At 41.5% G+C, this 21,094-nt stretch overlaps 1 protein-coding gene across 2 annotated transcripts in view; it reads left to right on the forward strand.

Moving 5' to 3' along the window:
• Positions 1 to 21,094, forward strand: part of BRINP3 (BMP/retinoic acid inducible neural specific 3) — a gene marked incomplete at both ends in the record, with an annotated part of 482,128 nt that overhangs the window by 344,142 nt on the left and 116,892 nt on the right. For both annotated transcript variants that reach the window (XM_081324366.1, XM_081324367.1), the window contains one exon: positions 7,565 to 7,793. In XM_081324366.1, coding sequence (XP_081180492.1) covers positions 7,565 to 7,793 — 229 coding nt within the window. The remainder of the gene's footprint in view (positions 1 to 7,564; positions 7,794 to 21,094) is intronic.

The following is a 21,094-nucleotide window of genomic DNA, read 5'->3' on the forward strand; positions in this document are numbered from 1 at the left end:
GCCCATAAATCTCATCCTTTTTGCTGCAGGACCCCCTTTCTTTCTTTGGGCTAAAGGAATATTCACCATAGCATAGGAACCAAAAATATGGAGATGTGAGAGATCAGGCTTGTGTCCATACAACATGAAATAAGGGGTCTGATTTATCACACTACTCCAAGTACGGTTGATGATATGGTTAGCATATTTGATAGCTTCACCCCAGTATGGAAGACTGAGGTTAGCATCTTCAAGGAGGCAACACATCATGGTTTGCAAAACCCCATTTCTGCGTTCTGCCACCCCATTTTCAGCTGGCGTATAAGGAGCAGATGTCTGATGTACTATCCCATTCTCACGCATCCAGTCCTGGAAACGCTGAGACATGAATTCAGCACCGCGATCACTCTGGATTCTGGCAATGTTGACCTCGAATTGGGTATAGACAAGACTAGCAAAGTCTTTAAAGATCTGAAAAGTCTCAGATTTTTCTTTCATAGGATATACATATCCATATCTAGAATAATTATCAACGATTGTCAAGAAATATCTTTTACCACCAAGTGTGGGTTCAAAAGGACCAACTATTTCAGTGTGTACCAAATCAAAAATGCGTGTTGACAGGCGTGTAGCGCGTTTTGGAATTGCTGCTGCTTTGGATTTGGCTTTCTTGCAGACAGCACAGTCCAAAAACACCTTACACCCCTTTAGATCCAAACCTCTTGCGAACTCTGGCATCTTCTTCAGAACACGGAAACTGGCATGACCCAATCTTCTGTGCCACTTATGGATACACCTGGAATGCAAAGGTTTACCTGTTAGTGAATTCTCAACATTAGCATTTTTATTAGGAACCCCAGGCTTGCTGTGAGCAACCTGTGTCTTTTTTGTCTTTTTATCATTATTAGGAACCTTTGGAATAGCAACAGGATCTCTCTCTGGGACGTCTCTCTCTGGGCCTGTGCTCTTTGGAACGTGTATACTTGCCTGCTCTTGCTGCTTAGACTTTGGTTTTAAGTAATAAACACCACCAATCAACATGGTTTCAGCAACAATATCTCCGTCTTTGACTATATAACTTGCTTTTTCAAGATGGTGAACCTGAAAATGAGAAAACCTAGACAAATGACTCTGACTAAGCAAATTACTACTGGCAGACGGAACGTAGTAAACATTTGGAATGAGAGCACCGAGCTCTTCAATATAAACAGTTCCTTTTCCCATGACCTGAACAGGATGATTGGAAAAAGAGTAAAGTTCACGAAGTTCAGGTTCAGGCTCGTGCATCTCTGTGTAAAGCTCTTTTCTGTAGGTAACATGTAATGCTGCTCCACTGTCCAAAGTCCAAAGAAGTCATCTGTCGTACTCTGGTTGAGGCTGTGGATCGTTGGTCACAACTAATGTGACAAGTGGAGCTTGTGGATCACGCCTGGAACCACGACCACGACCTTGTCGTCCGCCTCTACCTCTGCCTCCTCTGGAATCTGTTCCTCTGGGCTGGGCGCTGGAACTCGTTGGGGACAATCCCGGGTGGCATGTCCCACACGATTGCAGATGTAGCATCTTGGCATCCTTGAAACGTAGGTCCTTCCACGGAAGGCACGCCTCGCTGAAGCTCTTGATGCAGGTGGTTCCCTTAAATGTGGCGCAGCTTGCATAAGTGCCTCTTCTTCGGCTAAGATTCTGCATACATGATCCACTGTGCGTTGAGCAATAGGCACTTGATTGATCTTGGAAATAGCATCTTTCCACTCATGATTCAAAGAATTGATGATAATGCTGATCATTTGAAAATCATCAATAGGATAGCCTTTTTCACCCAGTTCTTTTCTAATACCTTTCATTTTAGTCAAATGTGCTCCAATATGTTCACCAGGTTTTAATCTGGAACCATGGAACTCAGACAAAAGTAAACATGTAGACTCAATTGATGTAGGCCGATAACATGTCTCTAACTGAGTCCAAATTTGTTGGGCAGTTGCATCTTGTGAAAACGTGAGCTGCAATTCAGTGTCCATTGACATCAATAATGTTGTGCATGCTCTATTATCCAAGTCCCATATGTCAGGAGTCCATGGCTGGGCAGGAGGATTAAACACCATCATGTGAGTACCTTCTCTGAGTAGCAAAAGTCCAACCTCACTGACCCATGCCCTGTAATTCTGCCCTGACTTCTTTAATTTTGAGTCACCAGTCAGTGGTACAATGGAAGGTGTTTGATGAGGAATATACAATTGAGGTACTGGCTGTGCAGGTTGTGCAATCCGACCATAACCTGCAGGGGGCACCAGTGGCGTCTGTGCCTGTGCCTGGACATGCGGCAGTTGCATTGAAGCTGCCGGTAGTCTTGGTGCTGGCTGTGACTGTCTTTGAGCTGCTATTCCACCCTGGCCAGCAGGAGACGCTGGCGCTGGGGCTGGTGCATTAGCATAACCTGCAGATGACACTGGCCTTCGCATATAAGAACCCGGTGGCAATTGCATGTGGGTTAAATATGGCTGTGTTCTGCCAGGTAGAGGGGCTTGCATAGAAGCAATATTAACAGGAGAAGCAACAGTAACAGGAATCCTAGCACCATCAGGGGCTGGAGCCTCAGATAACGGCAGAAATCTTGTATCTCTGAGCAAAGACTCCTCCATAGACAATTGCGAGAGTGAGAGCTCCAATTTATGTCTTAATGCAGCTTCACCAGTAGATGGTGCTATAACATTTGCTTCAGGCATCACTGTGGCTCTGTATGTCCTTTGGGACAGCCCATGATCATGTGACATAGGAGCCTCCGGTTCCCATTCGTCTTGCATGACACTCAATGATGGGCGTGACTTTGGCTTTGGGGAAGAAGGAGGCAATATGGCTTCTCCTTGTGGGTGTGGCAATATGGCCGGTTCATGCTCATAATTCCTCTCATATTGCTGAACCATTGACACATATTCCTTTGCCTGCTGCAAATGCCTTTCAAAAACCCCAATTTGTTCACAGTAGCCTTGCATAGCCCTATCTCGCATAGTTTGCTTGGGGCTTGAAGGAGCAGAAGGAATTTTCTTCGGCTGAACTTTAAGTTTCACTCCAAGCCTTTGAAATTCATCTTGAGCCCCTGGAGTGTGAACATTTCCAAAAACAGCTGCCAGGGAGCTTGGAAAAATAGAAAAAGGAGTGACTGACCTTGCATCGTCGACAGGAGCAGGTGCGTCTTCTCCAAGGCGTGTGGCCGAAGCTATCGGAGTTTTTAAAGTGGAAGGGAGATGCCCCACAGAAAGACTCCTTTTCAGCCGTGGCTTCCTTCCTGACATGTTTCAGCAGTTAATCACCGCTGCCTCACTAGCACTAACTAACTGATAACAGCCGCAGAAACATGCATCTCCAAAAACATAAATCAAACCATCCTCGATACCAAAATGTCAAGGTAAAAATCACCTTTGTAGAGGGTGAAGGACCGTGCTTCAGAGAATGCATGATATGCATGCAGGAAGGCAAGAAAAACACGACGCATAATCTTACTAAATACCTTTTACTAAATATATATTATACAGAGCTAGCTCACTACATCCTAACGTAACAGTCAGTAACAGCAAAGTGAAATAAAGCAATACAGATAAACACTCTGGGAACTTTTTCTAGACATGCGCACTAAACAGACTGAAACCATAATATAACTAGTCATATGGGATTCACTATGGTTACCAGATAAGTTATCACAACAGGTGCAGAGAGAAGAGGAAAATGTACAGTTAGAAATGAACTTTCTGACGAACAAAAAAACAACGTGCAGTGACAGTTTGGATATTATCTGATAGTATCCCAATTCATATACAGAATTATTCTAAACATTCAGAGTGTTGGATATCAGTGGTATGGTGGCCTAGTGGTAAAGATGCTCACCTTCGACTTGGAAGATTGAGAGTTCAATCCTAGGTAACAGCAGATGTTTCTCTTGCCTAGGGCACTAAGAACAAATATCTGCTGCAAACTCCTAATGGGGTCAAGAAGGGCATCTGGCCAACAGGATTGTAAAAAGAGAATTTTATTCAGATTATTAAATGGAGTTCCAACATATTGAGCTGGACTATTTCTTTGTTATATATGGCAATCTACTTAAAATGGCTAAAGTTCCTTCAAAAACAAGGTGTTGTTCAATCTGACTAAAAATCTTAACTACGCATCAAAAAGAAAAATACCAGTAGCGATTGAGTGGTATGCATATCTATATTCAAGGACAGTGCTAGTGTTGCTAATTCAGCAATATATAGTCCTGCAATGGAATTCACTGCTAGAAATTTCATCAAGCTAACACAGTATATAATTAGAAGAAGAAAAATCCTCCAGCATATTACAATAAAAGTTGGGTTGGGGCATCATTGTTTGTCTCTTACTTTTAATACAGTTTTGCTTGTCTGGTGCTTAGGGAAGCAATGATGATATTAAAAATCCAGAGACTTTGTTTTTAATCTTATTAACATTCTTTGAGTTTCCTTCAGGGGGTTTATAGAAGTTTGGCAGTAGAATTGTCTCCAACGTCAAGGCAAATATAGAAAAGTTTCAAGGGAAATTAAAGGATTCCAATAAGAGTAGAAAAAAATCCCATTATTCTTCAGATTGTCAGTGAATTCCACCTAAAATATATTTGAGAAGAGAAAATGGGGGAGGACTAGAATTCTGAGAAATGAGAATAACATTAACTATGTATCTTGGAAAAAGATTGATTCATACAATGGTATATATCAACATCATCTCTTGGCTAAGAAAATCCATTAAGGTTGTCCATAGTCAGAACGGGGGGGGGGAGCGGTAGGGGGTTGGAAAAAAACTTTATTTAATGTGTACAAAAGATGTTAAGAAGCTCCAGGCGGTTATATCTGCTTCTTTGAGTGAGGGTTATTTCCCCACCGTCTTGAAGGAGGCGGTGGTGAGACCTCTCCTCAAGAAGCCTGCCCTGGACCCAGCCGTTTTGAACAACTTTCGTCCAGTCTCCAACCTTCGCTTTCTTGCGAAGGTTGTTGAGAGTGTGGTGGCGCATCAGCTCCCTCTGGTCCTGGATGAAGCGGATTATCTGGACCCCTACCAATCGGGTTTCAGGCCCGGGTACAGCACGGAGACGGCATTGGTCGCTCTGGTGAATGATCTCTGGAGGGCGCGGGATAGGGGACATTCCTCTGTCCTAGTCCTATTAGACCTCTCAGCGGCTTTCGATACCATCGACCATGGTATCTTGCTGCGGCGTCTCAGGGGATTGGGAGTGGGAGGCACAGTTCTTCAGTGGTTCTCCTCCTATCTCCTGGGACGCTCGGAGTCGGTGTTGGCAGGGGGGCAGAGATCGGCCCCTAGGTCTCTCGTTTGTGGAGTTCCTCAGGGGTCGGTTCTCTCGCCTCTCCTGTTCAACATCTATATGAAACCGCTGGGTGAGATCATTCGTGGTTTTGGAGTTGGGTATCATCAGTATGCCGATGATACCCAACTTTTCTTTTCGACCCCAAACCACCCCAGTGATGCCCTCGCCGTGATGTCCCGTTGCCTGGAGGCGGTTCGGGTCTGGATGGGGAGGAACAGACTTCAGCTCAACCCTGACAAGACTGAGTGGCTGTGCATTCCGGCATCCCGGGACATTCCAAATGTTCCATCTCTTTCTATGGGGGGTGAGCTCTTACCCCCCGTGGATAGGGCTCGCAACTTGGGAGTCCTTCTAGATTCACGGCTTACTTTGGAAGAGCATATAGTGGCCGTGACTAGGGGGGCTTTCGCCCAGGTTTGCCTGGTGCGCCAGTTGCGGCCCTATCTGAACCGGGATGCCCTGTGTACAGTCACTCATGCGCTCGTGACCTCTCGCCTTGACTACTGTAATGCTCTCTACATGGGGCTTCCCTTGAAGACCACTCGGAGGCTCCAACTGGTACAGAATGCGGCCGCGAGAGTTGTCTTGGGAGTTTCCCGGTACTCCCATGTTACACCTTTGCTCCGCGAGCTGCATTGGTTACCAGTTGTCTTTCGGGTGAGGTTCAAGGTGTTGGTCACGATCTTTAAGGCCCTACATGGCATGGGTCCGGGTTACCTCAGGGACCACCTGCTGCCGGCATCGACTCCCCTCCGCCCTGTGCGTTCCCACAGAGAGGGCCTCCTCAGGGTGCCGCCAGTCAGGGAATGTCGACTGGTGGCCCCCAGGGGGAGGGCCTTCTCTGTGGGGGCTCCGGCTTTATGGAATCAATTGCCGGTGGAGCTCCGGATGGCACCAGACCTTCGAACTTTCCGTCGGGGCCTGAAGACCCATCTGTTCGAATTAGCTGGTCTGGCCTGATGGGGGATTATGGGCTTTTAATTGTTTTTAATCTGTACTTCTGTTTTAATTGGGCATGGATTTAATTCTTTTTAATTTTTGTATAGTGTTTCTTATGTATGCCCTGTGAACCGCCCTGAGTCCCACCAAGGAGAAGGGCGGTATATAAATCAAATAAACTATAAACTATAAACTATAAACTATAAAAAATAAAATCCCTGGCATAGACTACATACCTGGCAATTAGTTTGATGCCTTCTCACAGTGTTCCAAAATGTTTATTAACTGCATTGATCAGTTTTGCTGCAAGCACTTATATGGCAAAGCCGATGGAGGAAAAAAAATTCTCATAGCCAAAGCAATATCAAAAATCTATTTCTTTTTTGACAGTCTTCACGAAAAAGAAGTTCTCTAGTGAGTCTTTCATAAAATTGGATAGATAAGTGAAACATATATGGCTACAACAACGCTAGAAAAAATGATTTGATCATTCTTTTCCTCATTTTAGTCTTGGGATTAGGGATGCTACTTCACACAGGCATCAGATCATTTTTTGTGGGAAGAGATTCCTTGGGTCTACTCTCATGCTATAAACAGTAGAATTCATGATGTATTGGTTTTGAAATTTATTAATTATTATTTGTCTATAAACTCTCCAGCATCATAGTATTATTCTGAGAAATCTTCCATGCTGTGGATCAGAAATGATTTTCAACACACATGATCAAAGGATAGATTTGAATTAACAAGATGAATATGAATAAAAGAGCATAATTCCTTAAAAATGATTATGCAGATTAAAAAAAGTAGTTTTATCAACAAACATTGGTGGAATTCACACTTCAAGAACAATGATTTGAAGTGATAGTTGCATTATTGTCAGTAATCTGTAACATAAAGCTACTCAAGGAGGTTTTTCTTGGTTTGATGTTGTTTAAAAGAATCTCTATAGGTTTAATGTGTTTAAAAGTGGACAATTAAAAACATTATGTTTTTCTCCCTAGTAGAGCCATTTGTCAACAGATTCCCTAAAAACCAGTTGCCAGGTTCCCCTTGGCATGTGAAAAATCACCCTCTAGCAATCAATTGCAAAAATATTTCCCTTCCCCAGAAGGCTTTTGACTGTCACAAGTCATAAAAAATGATATACGTGAGCTGTTTGATTGCTTTTAAATCTGTGACCTAACATCTTCTGTGGACATATTGATTGTAGATAGAACTAAATCTAAAGGATTGGTTAAGCTCTGAGGAAACTATCTCACTTATTAAGATAAATTGTTTCTTATTCTCCTTCTCTTCCTCCTCCATTAAGGTCTTCAGCTTATCCTGCCCAAATATTTGCAAGAAAGGTTTGTACAGGCAGCTCTGAGCTACATTGCATGCAATTCAGAGGGAGAATTCATCTGCAAGGACAACGATTGTTGGTGTCAGTGTGGGTCCAAATTCCCAGAATGCAACTGTCCATATATGGATATTCAAGCTATGGAAGAGAGCCTGCTACGCATCAGTGAGACATGGAATACTTACAATAGTGATTTCGAAGATTCAGGTGTGATGTTTTCACATAGTATATCATTTTCATCATTGTCTTGTGATTCTATAATGACATCATTACTCTGCCACCAGAAATGATGTATGGAATGGTGGATTCTGTGCACTGCATTCATTAGTAGTAATGAATAAGGATGCAGCAAATCTAAGTTGAGCTTGTGTGTAAGACCTTTATCTTATTTGGTTCCATTTTCAGGAGATCTTTGGCTGGCCAAATCTGCCTTGATTTGATGTGGGGGTTGTCATACTATTTTGTTAGGCATTTCCATGGATTTGACTATAATTTGGACTATAATGCAGAGTCCATTAGCATCACTCATTCTTTCATAAAAAAATGTTTATAGCAGATGGAAATAAGTAAATAATTTTGAAAGTCGTAGGGAGAATGAGGCTTTCAAAGACAGATTAAGGAGAGCATATGAGCTCCCCTTTAAAGTCTATCGAAGTATTACATTACTCCTTAAACTTCTATGGGAGCAGATTTAGGAGATTGAATCTCAATACATTCAACTTTCATGACTTCCACAAGTGTCTATTTCTCAGAGCAAGAATCATAGGGGGGGAAAAATCCCAAGTATGACTTAAATGGACTTTCTGCTACCTTGAGCAAAGTTGCATTCTTGGGTAAAAGCAATACTGGTAAATTGAGGAATGACAAGTGAAAGAAGAAATGACTGTGCAACAGAAATAGAGATAATTAGCACAGAGGTTTGAGAAGCTCTATATAAAAGCTCTGTGCATTAGGGAATGTATTTGAGTCTACATGTGTTCATATCCCTCCTTGATTAAAAAAAATTAAACAAGTAGATTGCTGGCTATGTTCATAATTCCTGCACAATAGTGATGACTTTTGTATCATATGATCAGTTAGAAGTTTGCAGGAAACTCCAACCCACACCATTTCCAATTTAGCATGAAATAGCCTTCATCCCATATTCACTTTTTACCAGGATGCCACTGTTGTGTTGATGACCCTTTTGCCTATAAAAAGAAAAGTGACTCTACTATCAGAATCCTATCAGAATGTAGTAAAGACAGATGTAAACATCTTGCAGAAGTACAGCCTGATGTCAGCAAACATCCAGATGAGGATTTAACTGCCTTCAGTCATCACTTATGACTGACTAATCCATACCAGTTATCTCCTGAAGGAGGTCTATACCTGCTATTGCCATTTTGCCCTTTTCAGACTAGGTATCTTGAGGGAAGCAAACCTTTAAATATCATGAAAGCTTAATTGCACTCAGCTATTCTGACCTTTATGATTATGAGATATATTTTGAAATCAAACTTTCCATAGCCTGTTTTACACTCTCATCAAGGATTCAAAGGGAAGTTGACAGACCAAGAGAGATTTTGCTAGATCAATTATACTGAGGAGATTTGTGTTTTGTTGCTGTAAATCAGGGTTTCTAAACAAATGTGTAAGAAAAGTTATCAAATATTTAGAACAGAAAGATCAAGTCTTCTCCAGGCAATATCTTTTGCATAAATGAGAGGAATTTAAATCAGTCTTTCTCTTGCACATACCAACCAGATGGAATAGATTACAATTCCATCATCCCCAATCAATAGGCCAATGACCATCTTATTTGGAAATGATGAGAATTGTAACTGAACTTATCTGGATGGTTCCAAATTTGGTAAGTCTTATCTAAGTATATGTTTTGGAGATAAATATTCTGAAAGTAATTTATGTGACATTCTATATTCTATATTTTTCCTAGATGTGATATGTCACAGGTACATCAGATTTCTGATAAGTGAAATAAAAATAGTTTAAAATTGGTTGGTAAAGGTCAGGGCCACTGTGGAAAACTATGTATGATGCTGGAACTCTGCTGATTTACATATGATTTATTTTGCTTTATTTTTGTATCAGTTCCTAGAGATGGATGGATCGGTAAGGAAAGTTTAAGTCATGGTTATGATTTGAGCAATAACATGAAAGGCCATCACTTGGAAGGAGCAGTTTCCAAAAATAGCACATTCGTATGAGTGTTGCTGCACTATAAGAACTTCCTCACATATGCTGCCAGGCTGCTTGGATTGGATAGTTTTGCTTGAATTGGTGCTGACTATTACTATACTTTGAAAGTGGTTTGAGAGGGTGGTAGATAATAAGCATGAACCACATGATCATTTGTGCATAAGACTGGAAGCATACAGTAACAAACACCTGTTTTTTTTAATTATGCTCTAGTAAAGAAAGATAAAATTCCTTCCTTCCTTCCTTCTTTCCTTCCTTGCCTCTCCCACACACAGGCAGAGCAAAATCATAGATGAATATGTTAATAGAAAAAAAGGGGAGCAACACTCTCCATTTTTTTCTTCCCTTTTGTTTTCCTTGTCATCTAATCCATTGCCAAGGGGGGAAAAATAGTGACTGCCCTTCCCAGAGGTTTGAATTGCTTGCTTGCTGAGGGTTTTTGAAGTTAAACTAAAAGGTAGAAAATACAGCTAAGATTTCCAATATTAGCTGGAGGAAGAAAGAAATTTCAAATGCATACCAAATGTGATGCATTTGGGCTTCTAAAGGGAGGAGAGGAAAAAACCCAAAGAGTTTATATGTTGGAAACACAAACTATTTCTCCAAACATTGATCACTTCATACCCATATGCATAACAAAAATGGAAATCAACAACCAACTCTGAAAAAGCCAGATAATAAATTTCAAATTAGTTTGGCCTTCTTTACTCCCATTCTCACCAGGAACTCATTTTCTAGTGTAATTAAATCCCTGTCTTCCCTATTCCTTTGAAAAATGCAAATTATTCTTTCCCACTTCAGTGAGCTGAAATCCGAGCTCTTTTAGAATGTTTGCACAGATCCATCTGCTTGCTTCTTATTGTTATCTTCTACATACAACCATATCTTGTAGCCTTTGGATTTAGTAACTTCCCTTGCAAAATTAACAGCTGTTGATCAAAAATTGGTACTAATGCTGCTCACCATAAATTAGCATGCCTCATTAGCATCTCAAGGATTCTGGATGAATTAAAGCTCTTAATTTTCTAGTAAGGAACTAATAATAAAAAGGGCAATAGAGTGTGGGGTAGGAGTGAACCATATTATCCAAATGCTACTTGATAAAAACACTCTCAGGTATTTGAAAACTGTCACATTTAATATCCTTTTCTCTGTACATTTAGGTTTTATACATTTTAATAGACATAATACGGGTTGTTTTTTTAGTGTACCTGCTTAGGTAGACAAACAGCAGCACTTATGCAAGACAGAAATGTCAGCGAATTTGAGGAAGCCATTTTTAAAAACTATCCTTTGAGATCCCCCTGCAAAGTAAAATAATGAAGCAACACAGTGGGACTGGAATGCTAAAGGCAATAGAAGTTAGCACGGGTAATGGCATTGAGTGATTGGAATTCTGAATAAGAAATTCCCACTTTAACATTACAATATTCACATTTTACATATCTTTTTTTATTTATTTCTGAAGAGAATTGCAACACAACTTTTGAGGTAGGATTAAGTAGATTGCTATCATGGGCATCCTGTAGACATTGGCCAAGGTTTCGAACTAGCCCTATATCTCCTTAATACTGAATTGTTCTACTAGTATCAAATAATACTCTTCAGTAAGACATTCTCAATCACTCAATCAATCAGAAACAGCTGGAAGAGATATTCAAGGTCTTCTAGTCTAACCTCCTACTCAAGCAGGAGACCCTATGCCAGGGATAGGCAACCTCGGCTCTTTTATGACTTCAACTTTCAGAATTCCTGAGCCAATTCTGGGAGTTGAAGTCCATGAGTCATAAAAGAGCCAAGGTTGCCTACCCCTGCCCTATGCCATTTCAGATAAGTAACTGTCCATTCTCTAACTTCCAGTGATGAAGTACCCACAAACTCTGATGGAAAGCTGTTCCATTGGTTAATTGTTCTCACTGTCAGGAAATTTTTTCTTAATTGCAGGTTGATTCTCCCCTTGATCAGTTTCCATCCATTGTTTCTTGTTCTCCCTACAGGTGCTTTGGAAAATAATTTGATCCCCTCCTCTTTGTGGCAACCTCTGAAATATTGGAATACTGCTATCATGTCCCACTAGTCCTTCTTTTCTCAAGACTAGCCAAACCCAAATCCTGCAATCTTTCTTCATATGTTTTAGTCTCCAGGCCTTTAATCATCTTAGTTGCTCTTCTCTGCACTTTTTTTTCCCAAAGTCTCAACATATATATTTTTTTGTAATGTGATCAAAACTGGATGCAGTATTCCAGGTGTGATCGTACCAGACTTCACATGATTTTGATTCTATGCCTCTGTTTATACAACCAAAGATTGTATTAGGTTTTTTTTTGGCTGATACTGCATACTGCTGGCTCATATTTAACTGATTGTTCACTAGGCCTCCAAGATTCTTCTCACAGTTACTGTTTTGGAGCTAGTTTTTGCCTAATCTATACTTATACCTTTTTTTTCCTGAATAAGTGTAAAACCTTGCTTTTTTCCACATTTAATTCCATTTTATTGTATAAGGCTCATTGTTCAAGTCTGTCAAGATTTTTTGGATCCTGAGCTTGTCTTCTGGAGTGTTAACTATTCCTTCTAGCTTAGTGTCATCTGTAAATTTGATGAGTTCACCTTCTATTTCCTCATCTAAGTCATTTATGAAGATATTGAAGAGTACTGGGCCTAAGACAGATCCTTGTGGTACCCTACTGCTTATTTCTCTTCCTGTAGATGTAGTACCATTAAGGAGGACTCGTTGAGTATGATTTTCAGCCAGTAATAAATCCATCTGGTGGTGATGTTGTCTATCCAACATTTTCTAGCTTACCAAGAAGTAGATTGTGGTCTAAGATATCCAATTATTCTAATGTGGCAAGAGGCAAAAAACACATTTTTAAATATTTTTTATTATTTTTTTATAATCACCAATCCTTAATATTTTATAAGCAACATGTTGTCTGGGTTCCAATATGTAGCTTACTAATACATGTTAAACTCCTTTCTTTCTACCTCGTTTTTCTAGCCATTGATAAAATGTATCCCATGTTCTGAAGTATTCTAACTCTTCTTTGTCTTTCATTTTCAATGTAAGTCTGTCCATTTCTGCACAGTCCAAAATTTTCTTGATTATCTCTTCCTCTGCTAATAATTCTTCATCTTTCCAATGCTGAGCAAATACAATTCTCAATGCAGTTAGTACATGTAACATTAAATATACACATTCTTTCTCATAATTTCCTGCAATTATATCTAACAAAAATAATTCTGGCTTAAAATCTGCATGTTTTTTTTGTATCATGGTTTCTGTCTACATTTCCAACAATTGGTAGACATATTTTTAAACATTTTTGCTAACCTCGCAGGTGGTAAATGCCATCTATGAAACATTTTATATAGGTTTTCTTTGTAAGCCACCACCTTTGTTACTTTAGAGTTTCTTTCCCAAAGACTTTGCCAGTTTTCTAACTCTATGTTATGCCCAATTTTTTTTGCCCATATTTTCATTGTTTCTTTGACTTGGTCCTCTTCCATCTTTAAACCTAACATATACAGTTCCTTAATCAATTTTTCATCTGATGTCAATAGTATCTGGTCAAATTCTGTCTATTCTTTATAAAATCCAGATGTTTTAGCATCTTTTTCATATCTTGTTTGAATTTTCAGGTGTGGCCACCATGATAGATCAATTCCCTGTTCTTCCAGTTCTTGTCTAGATTTTAGTTTCCCTTCAATATTCAAAATGTCTTTATAAATCACAATTTTCTCATAGTTAATTAGGTTTGGGTGAACAAGTGCTTCCATTGTTGAAAGCCATCCAGGTATTTTCATATAAATTTTCATTTTTACCTTTTCCCATTCTAGAAGAAGTATGTTTCTTATATAGTGGTTTTGAAAGTATCTATGTATTTTATTCTTCCCATACCATAGGAAGGCATGCCATCCAAGTTGTAGGTCATGCTTTTCTAGGTATAGTAATCTTTTATGCCTAAGGGTTATCTATTTTTTTAACCATGTTAATACAGATGCTTGATAGTATAAAGCCCAATCTGGCAGCCCAAGTCCTCCATTTTCTTGTTTATCTGTAAGGTTTTTAGTTATCACTTTGGTCTTTTCTCTATTTATTTTCAGTTATGCCACTTCTCCACATTCTTCTATCTTTTTCAGAAGCTCGAGGCTTGTCTCAAGTGGTTCTTCTAGCATAAAAACCAAGTTATCCATGAATGCATGTAGTTTGTATTTTTCATCTTTTATCTTCATTCCTTTGATTTCTGAATCTTGCCTAATAATTCTATTCAATACTTCCAGTGTTAATATAAATAATAATGGGGATAATGAACATCCTTGTCTTATGCCTTTTAAAATATTAAACACATTTTACATTGACATTTTTTTAGTTGGATCCCAGTCTGTTCTAAGTAATGCATTATCTGAATACCTGTAGTAGAAATGTTACAGCATTAGGAAAGGTCTTGCATTTTTGAAGAATTCAACAAGCAGCTCTGGAAAAGTTATAGGAATGCTTCTATTTCAAGAAGATACTGTATGCAAATCAACTTAAACAGCAGGTCACTTCTCTCTATGTGGAGAATTTCATTTTTTTTAACTGCTAAATGAAGATAGCATATGGATGAGTATTTCCATTTTTACAATTTTTCTTTTGTGGCTTTTCTTTAAAGTCATATTCATGTGTGTATGTGTGTGTGTGTGTGTGTGTGTGTGTAAATCTTTGGATTGCTAACAAAGAATTAAAGGGAAACTGATATAGCCATTTCAAACATATATATGTTGAAAGCATTTTTCATTATTTTTGCTGGGGATGTAGTGGCTTAATGATGCTGGATCAGAAGTTGTCTGCCTGGACATAATCGGAAAAAGAGCAGCGGAGGAAAGCCTGGGATGATCTGATTTTCTCTAGAGCAGACATGTCAAACACAAGGCCTGCATGCCAGATCCAGCCCAGGAGGGGCCCAGATTTGGCCCCCAGAGCTGTTCCAGAAATGATAAGGGCCTGGCCCCCATTGCCCCAGCTCTGGCCCACCCCAACCTGGGTGGCACCCTCCCAGCACACGCAAAGGAAACAGCGAGCATTTGGGAGCTGGTGGTGAGCAGCAGTAGCTGCAGCTTATTTGCCTCACCCTGCCCCACCCAGCCTGGCCTCAGTCCATCACGCCCAGAAACACCCCACTTTGTCAGGCCTCTCCTCGTCCGGCTCTGCTTTGCTGGGCCATGCCTCACCATGCCCAACCCCACTTTGCAGGGCTTAGCCTCACCTCACTGGGGCCATGAAGTTCTATAAGCCGAGCACCCCAGGGCATGCTGGCCTGTGGGAAGAAAGGCCCGGAGATGGGAGTATGCAGTGGCACAAGCTGAGCATCGGCCGGCTTCCAGTTGCCATCTCCACCATGTGGTAGGGTCGAATGCAGAGCTGCAGCCTGGAACTGCCAGCAACCGGCAATGTGTGAGGCTCTGTGGTGGCTGGAAAGGGCGAGAAGGAGGGGAATGCAGGAAGGGTTTCTCTCTCTCTCTCTCTCTCTCTCTCTCTCTCTTTCTCTCTCTCTGTGTGTGTGTGTGTGTGTGTGTGTGAGAGAGAGAGAGAGAGAGAGAGAGAGAGAGAGAGAGAGAGAGAGAGAGAGAGAGAGAGAGAGAGAGAGAGAGAGAGAGAGAGAGAGAGAGAGAGAGAGAGAGAGAGAGAGAGAGAGAGAGAGATTGAGCCAGCAGGGAAGCGAAAGTGTGGGGAATGGAAAGCATTGCAGAGTAAGCAAACTTACAAAAAGGGGATCTCTCTCTCTGTCTCTCTGTCTCTGTCTCTGTCTCTGTCTCTGTCTCTGTCTCTCTGTCTCTCTCTCTCTCTCTCTCTCTCTCTCTCTCTCACACACACACACACACACACACACACACAGAAACCCTTCCTGCTTTCTCTCCTTCTCACCCTTTCTCTCCAGCTGCCACAGAGCCTCACACTTTGCCAGCCGCTGGCAGTTCCAGGCTGCATCTCTTTATCCAGTGTGAATGCTCTGTTCCCCTTTCCATCCCTACCATGTGGCAGAGAGGCGGTGCTCGACTTGTGCCTTCGTGCTCTCCCATCTCCCTGCCTTTCATCCCACAGGCCAGGTGACGGACGGGCTGGGCCCCTTCTTTCAGTCCCCCTCCGGGGACATTCTGGATGGCCAACACAAAGTTTAGATCAGTGCTGCCCCCGCCACCAGCACCTCCATGCCCACTGCCTGGCATCGCAGCCTGTGAGCGCTTCTCTTTCCCCGCCCCTGCATGGGAAAGCCACAGCCACTGGCAGCAAAGAGAAGCAAGATGACAAGACTAGATGCCAGGCAGTTTGCAGAAGGCCAGCAAGAAGGTGAGGCCATTTGGGGGGTCGGGTTAGTCGCATTTCGATTCTCTGAAAAGTGAGAGGCCCAAAAGAAATATATGGAATTATCTGGAAAGGACTTCTGGGGAGATGCCTTGGAGCCATGTCCTGTGTCGGGGAGGTGGTGTGCAGGCAGGTGAGAGAGCAAACTCACAGATTGGCTTTGTGGTCTATTCTTGCCACCTCCCCTCCCTAAAATCCAGCCAATAATAGAACTTTTTGGATTGAATGGGAAGTTAAGAGGTATTGGCATGAGTTGAAATTAAAAGGCCAAGTCATCTGCACCCCTCCCCACATTATTTTGTTGGAGATGTGGAAAGTGTTTCTCGCTTCTACTTTCCCTCATCTGCTCTTTTATAATTTAATCCAGACTTACCCAAACTAATGAGCCTTGGTGGAGCAGTGGGCTAATGCCTCCTAAAGTAACACCAGCTGCCTGCAATTAGTGCAGGTTCGCATCCCACCAGGGTCAAGGTTGACTCAGCCTTCCATCCTTCCGAGGTAGGTAAAATGAGGACCCAGATTGTTGGGGGCAATCAAGCTGACTTTGTAATAATGCCACTTGGGGGGGTGAAAGCCCTAATAAGCAGGCATATACATAGAATGAAGGCTACCACTAAGCTTGTAAGCCGCCCTGAGTCTTCGGAGAAGGGCGGGATATAAATGGAATTAAAATAAAAAAATAAAATAAAAAATAATGTCTTTTGGGTGTCATGGACCACAGTTCCCATCATCCTGTGGCTATGCTGGCTAGAAATGCAATGCCTTATTTTCTCTGCAGTATGTGCCTAGGAGGCAGTAGGTCTGTGGGATTTAGATGTATTTAAACATTTGTTTTTTCTGCCTAATTTATTAAATCAACATGTAATTCAAAATTAAATGTTTCAGAGAAATCCAGGGTGGTTTACAAGAAAACTGTCAAAGACAGCTATTGCAAAGCAACACCAGCACTGCTTAAAAACAATATTAAAAGTGTATTTTAAGAAAGAAAAATATTATTAGTAATTTACTTAGTGCTGTTTGACCATAAAATGTGGTGTTGTTCTACATATGCCTGGCTGAATAGTGTGTTTGGAGTTGCCTCTAAACAGGTGAGGGATGCACTATTCATATTTTGCTTGGGAGAAAACTCTATAATTGGGGTGCTCTCTCGGAGAAGGCTCTGCTCATGACCACTGTTCTATAAACCAAACAAGGGGGACCATCTGGTCTTAATGGATGGTAAACAAAGATGATTAGTGGTCTGGAGGTATCAGATGGTCGGCAGTTTGGCGGGTCGAATCCTGAGTGCCGCATAACAGAGTGAGCGCCTGTTACTCATCCCAGCTTCTGCCAACCTAGCAGTTCGAAAGCACATAAAAATGCAAGTAGAAAAATAGGGACCACTACAGTGGGAAAGTAACAGCATTCCATGCACCTTTGGCATCTAGTCATGCCGGCCACATGACCACAGAGATGTCCTCGGACAAGCGCTGGCTCTTCGGCTTTGAAACGTAGATGAGCCCCTAGAGTTGGAAACGACTAGCACACATGTGCGGGGGAACCTTTACCTTTACCTTTAACTTAGTGAAAAGGACTAAGGGTGGTGACATGATAGCAGTGTTCCAATATTTTATGGGCTGCCACAGAGAAGAAGGGGTCAACCTATTTTCCAAAGCATCAGAAGGCAATAATAGATGGAAACTAATCAAGAAGAAAACCAGCCTAGAACTAAGGATTGTGAAAACAACTAACTAGTGAAAAGGCCTGCCTTTAGAAGTTGTAGATGCTCCATCACTGGAGGCTTTTAAGAAGAGATTGGATATTCCATTGTCTGGAATGATAAAGGTCCCCTGCTTGAGCAGGGGTTGGACTAAAGACCTCAAAGGACTCTTCCAACTCTCTTATTCTTTGGGAGAAGCACTGCCAACCTCTCCCCCTCCCCTCGTCCCTTCCTGGGCACAGAGGGAGGGAGGGAAGGAAGGAGGGGAGGGAAACAGGAAAAAAGAAAGGGAAGGAAAGAAGGAAGGAGATGGGAATGAAAAGGATGGAGGCAGGGAAGGAGGGGAGGGAGGGAGATTGGAATGAGAGGAGGGAGGGTCTGAGGGAAGCACTTGGCCATCAGCAGCCCTGTTGCCCTTTCACCATCACCTGGTGGTGGTCTCCCATCCTATTGCTGAGGATGCTTTGGTTACAAAGCCAGGTCTCCTCTCATGGAGAGGGAGTGGACCTCCCTCTGACCCATGCACTTTTCCCTTCTGCACCCACCATGAGTAACCTGGACAAGGAAAGCGAACACAGCACCAGCAAACTCAAGGAGGTAAGCGCAGCTGGGCTTCCCCTCAAGGAAGTGCAGCTGGCCTAGGCAAGGCTGTGAGGTCCTGGTGATGTGGGAGCTCAAGGGTTGGGCTGAGCACTTGACCTTTGCTGCCCAGGGCTCCAGGCACTCCTTGCCACCATCCAGGGGCCCTCCTGAACGGGCTGAAAGGGACAGTGAGGCTCCTCCAGTGGACCATGCCCTGGCGCTCACCTCGGTCCCACCCACCACTCTGCCAGAGACCCTTGAGCTGGCCATGCTCACCCATAGGCCACACCCAGCCACACCCACCCGGCCCCCCAAGGGCAACCACAATGCTGATGCAGCCCTCAATGAAATTGAGTTTGACACCCCTGCTCTAGAGCATTGCTGCCCAGCTAGTGTGGTGCTAGTTCGCCCTCTGGTGGAACACCAGGGCAAGAAAGGGACTAATGATTGTCAGCTGCCAGAACTTCTACCTTGTATAAACATTGTAGGCTCCCTGGCCCTGTATGTGCTAAATAAATAATAATACATTACTTTTGCTCAGACCTATTATCAATATATATTAACTGAGTTGACATTGACTTTCCATGTACTCTTCAAACCCAACTTTTCGCTCTGTACAACATTTAATTAATATCTGATGGCTGTCCTGCCATTCACTTTTCTGCAAATTTGGCTTTCAGTCAGATTAATATAGGTATTGGGAAGTTCTTCTAAAACTCAGCACCAAACTTAAAAAAATACTGTTTTAAATCCCATACTTAATTCAGTGTATCTGTGTTAATGTATCCAGCTGGGAATCTGTATTTTTATGGCTACAGTATATCCTTCCTTCCTTCCTTCCTTCCTTCCTTCCTTCCTTCCTTCCTTCCTTCCTTCCTTCCTTCCTTCCTTCCTTCCTTCACATAGATTGAATTATTAACACTCTTGCTGAAAACCACTTGACTAAGCTGAGGAGATTTAAGGCAATAAAAAAAATTCAAAGGAAAGACAGTTTGCTACTTCTAGGAAAGACAGTTTGCTACTATCATTGATGGAATGTTTTATCAAAAGGATTTAGTTATAGAATGGTTTTTGCATTCCTCTGACTTTTTATAGCACATTTGTATTTTAACAGACTTTTTCATTAAAGACTTCATATTCCTCAGTGCACAAGGATGATTTTGATATGTCCAGGCATTATAGAATAAGGTTCTAAGATTAATAGTTTAATAAAAAATGGTTTTAAGGGAAACTTATAAGGAAGTTTTGTAGTCACATAATAGTTTTATTTTTGTTCTGGTGTTTTTTTTGCTAACCATAGGATGCATGAAGGTTTTGAGGAATTCAGAAACAGCTGACATTGTCTGGTTTGGAGAGATACATCCCTCTCTCTCCCCCTTTCTCCTTTTAATGCTGCTGTTCTGCTGATCTAGGCATTTTGTTCTCCATTGGTAGCACTGCTTACTTTATTCTTATTTTTTTTGTCCCCTGCATTTCAGGCAACTCTTACTTTCTTCTTGATGCAATGTCCTATTCCTTCTACCCATCTGTACATATTATACAGACATATGTCCCCCCATCCCCTCTATTCTGCTCAACTTGCAAACACTTTTATAGCTATTGAAGAAACCATCTGACTGCAGAATGCTGACATGCTATTGTTGCATTATTAAAGTTTTCAGGAACTTTTAGAATAAGGAATTGTATCTTGCTTCTCATCATAACTGAAATATCTTCCTTCATTTCAACCTCCCTTCCTTCCCATAAGACCAGACAGCATACATGCTGAAAACAGCATGGGTGTGGAATGAGTAGCACTTTGTTTCAATTTTACATAGAGTGAGATGGCTTTAGTTGCTCCATGAATTGCAGTAGATAAGGAGGCTGTACACTGTTTGGTGGACTATTTTCGCACTTTCCTAACAACCAGCATAAATCATCTGGAGGATAAACACTGAAAGGGAATCCCCTGGATGTTTTTAGCATTTTGAGATGAGCTAAAGTGATGACAATCACAAGCTAACTTCCCTCTACTTCATGAGGGTTTATAATATAGTATGGAGAGTCCTATAACTACACATACTCTCCTGGAAGACTTAAGTAACTAGGTTAGATCTGGATCTAAGGTACAAGTGGCAACCTTATTAGTTTGAAAGATCCTGTCAACTTTCACCTCCCAAATAACAGGAGAAGATGGTGCTTCAGCAATTTGCATGGATTTGCCCAGTCTGAGCAACTTTATTTGGCAAGTATCTAGAATATTCCTTATAGTACCCCTGAGGATAGTTCTGCGATAAACAGAGTGTCTGTCATTTTGTATGAGGCCATTGGCAGCTACAGTACTTATGGATATACTACACATGGAAAAATAAGCATATTTTGTCACTCTTTGACCACATTGTAATTCTTAAATGCAGGTTCTTAAATGAATTTAGTCAGATTCACTCTGTCTTTCTCCTATTAGGCATTGTAGTCATATCTTCTGTCATTTAATCTTCCAGAATTCCTGTGGAAAACCTCTGAAATCAATGAACAGTGAAAGACTAGATATGAGCAATCTGATTCAACATCTGTAGATGAAAGACAGTGATTGGCTTAACTCTGCATCCGATCCCTGACAGGATAAAAAACAAGAACCCTTTGAAATCCACCAGTGTTCATTAGTATTTGGGCATACCAGTTTAATAGGCCCCAATTTTCTGA

The sequence above is a fragment of the Vipera berus genome (genome assembly GCF_964194415.1).
Source record: "Vipera berus genome assembly, chromosome: 3".
Taxonomy (NCBI): Eukaryota; Metazoa; Chordata; class Lepidosauria; order Squamata; family Viperidae; genus Vipera; species Vipera berus.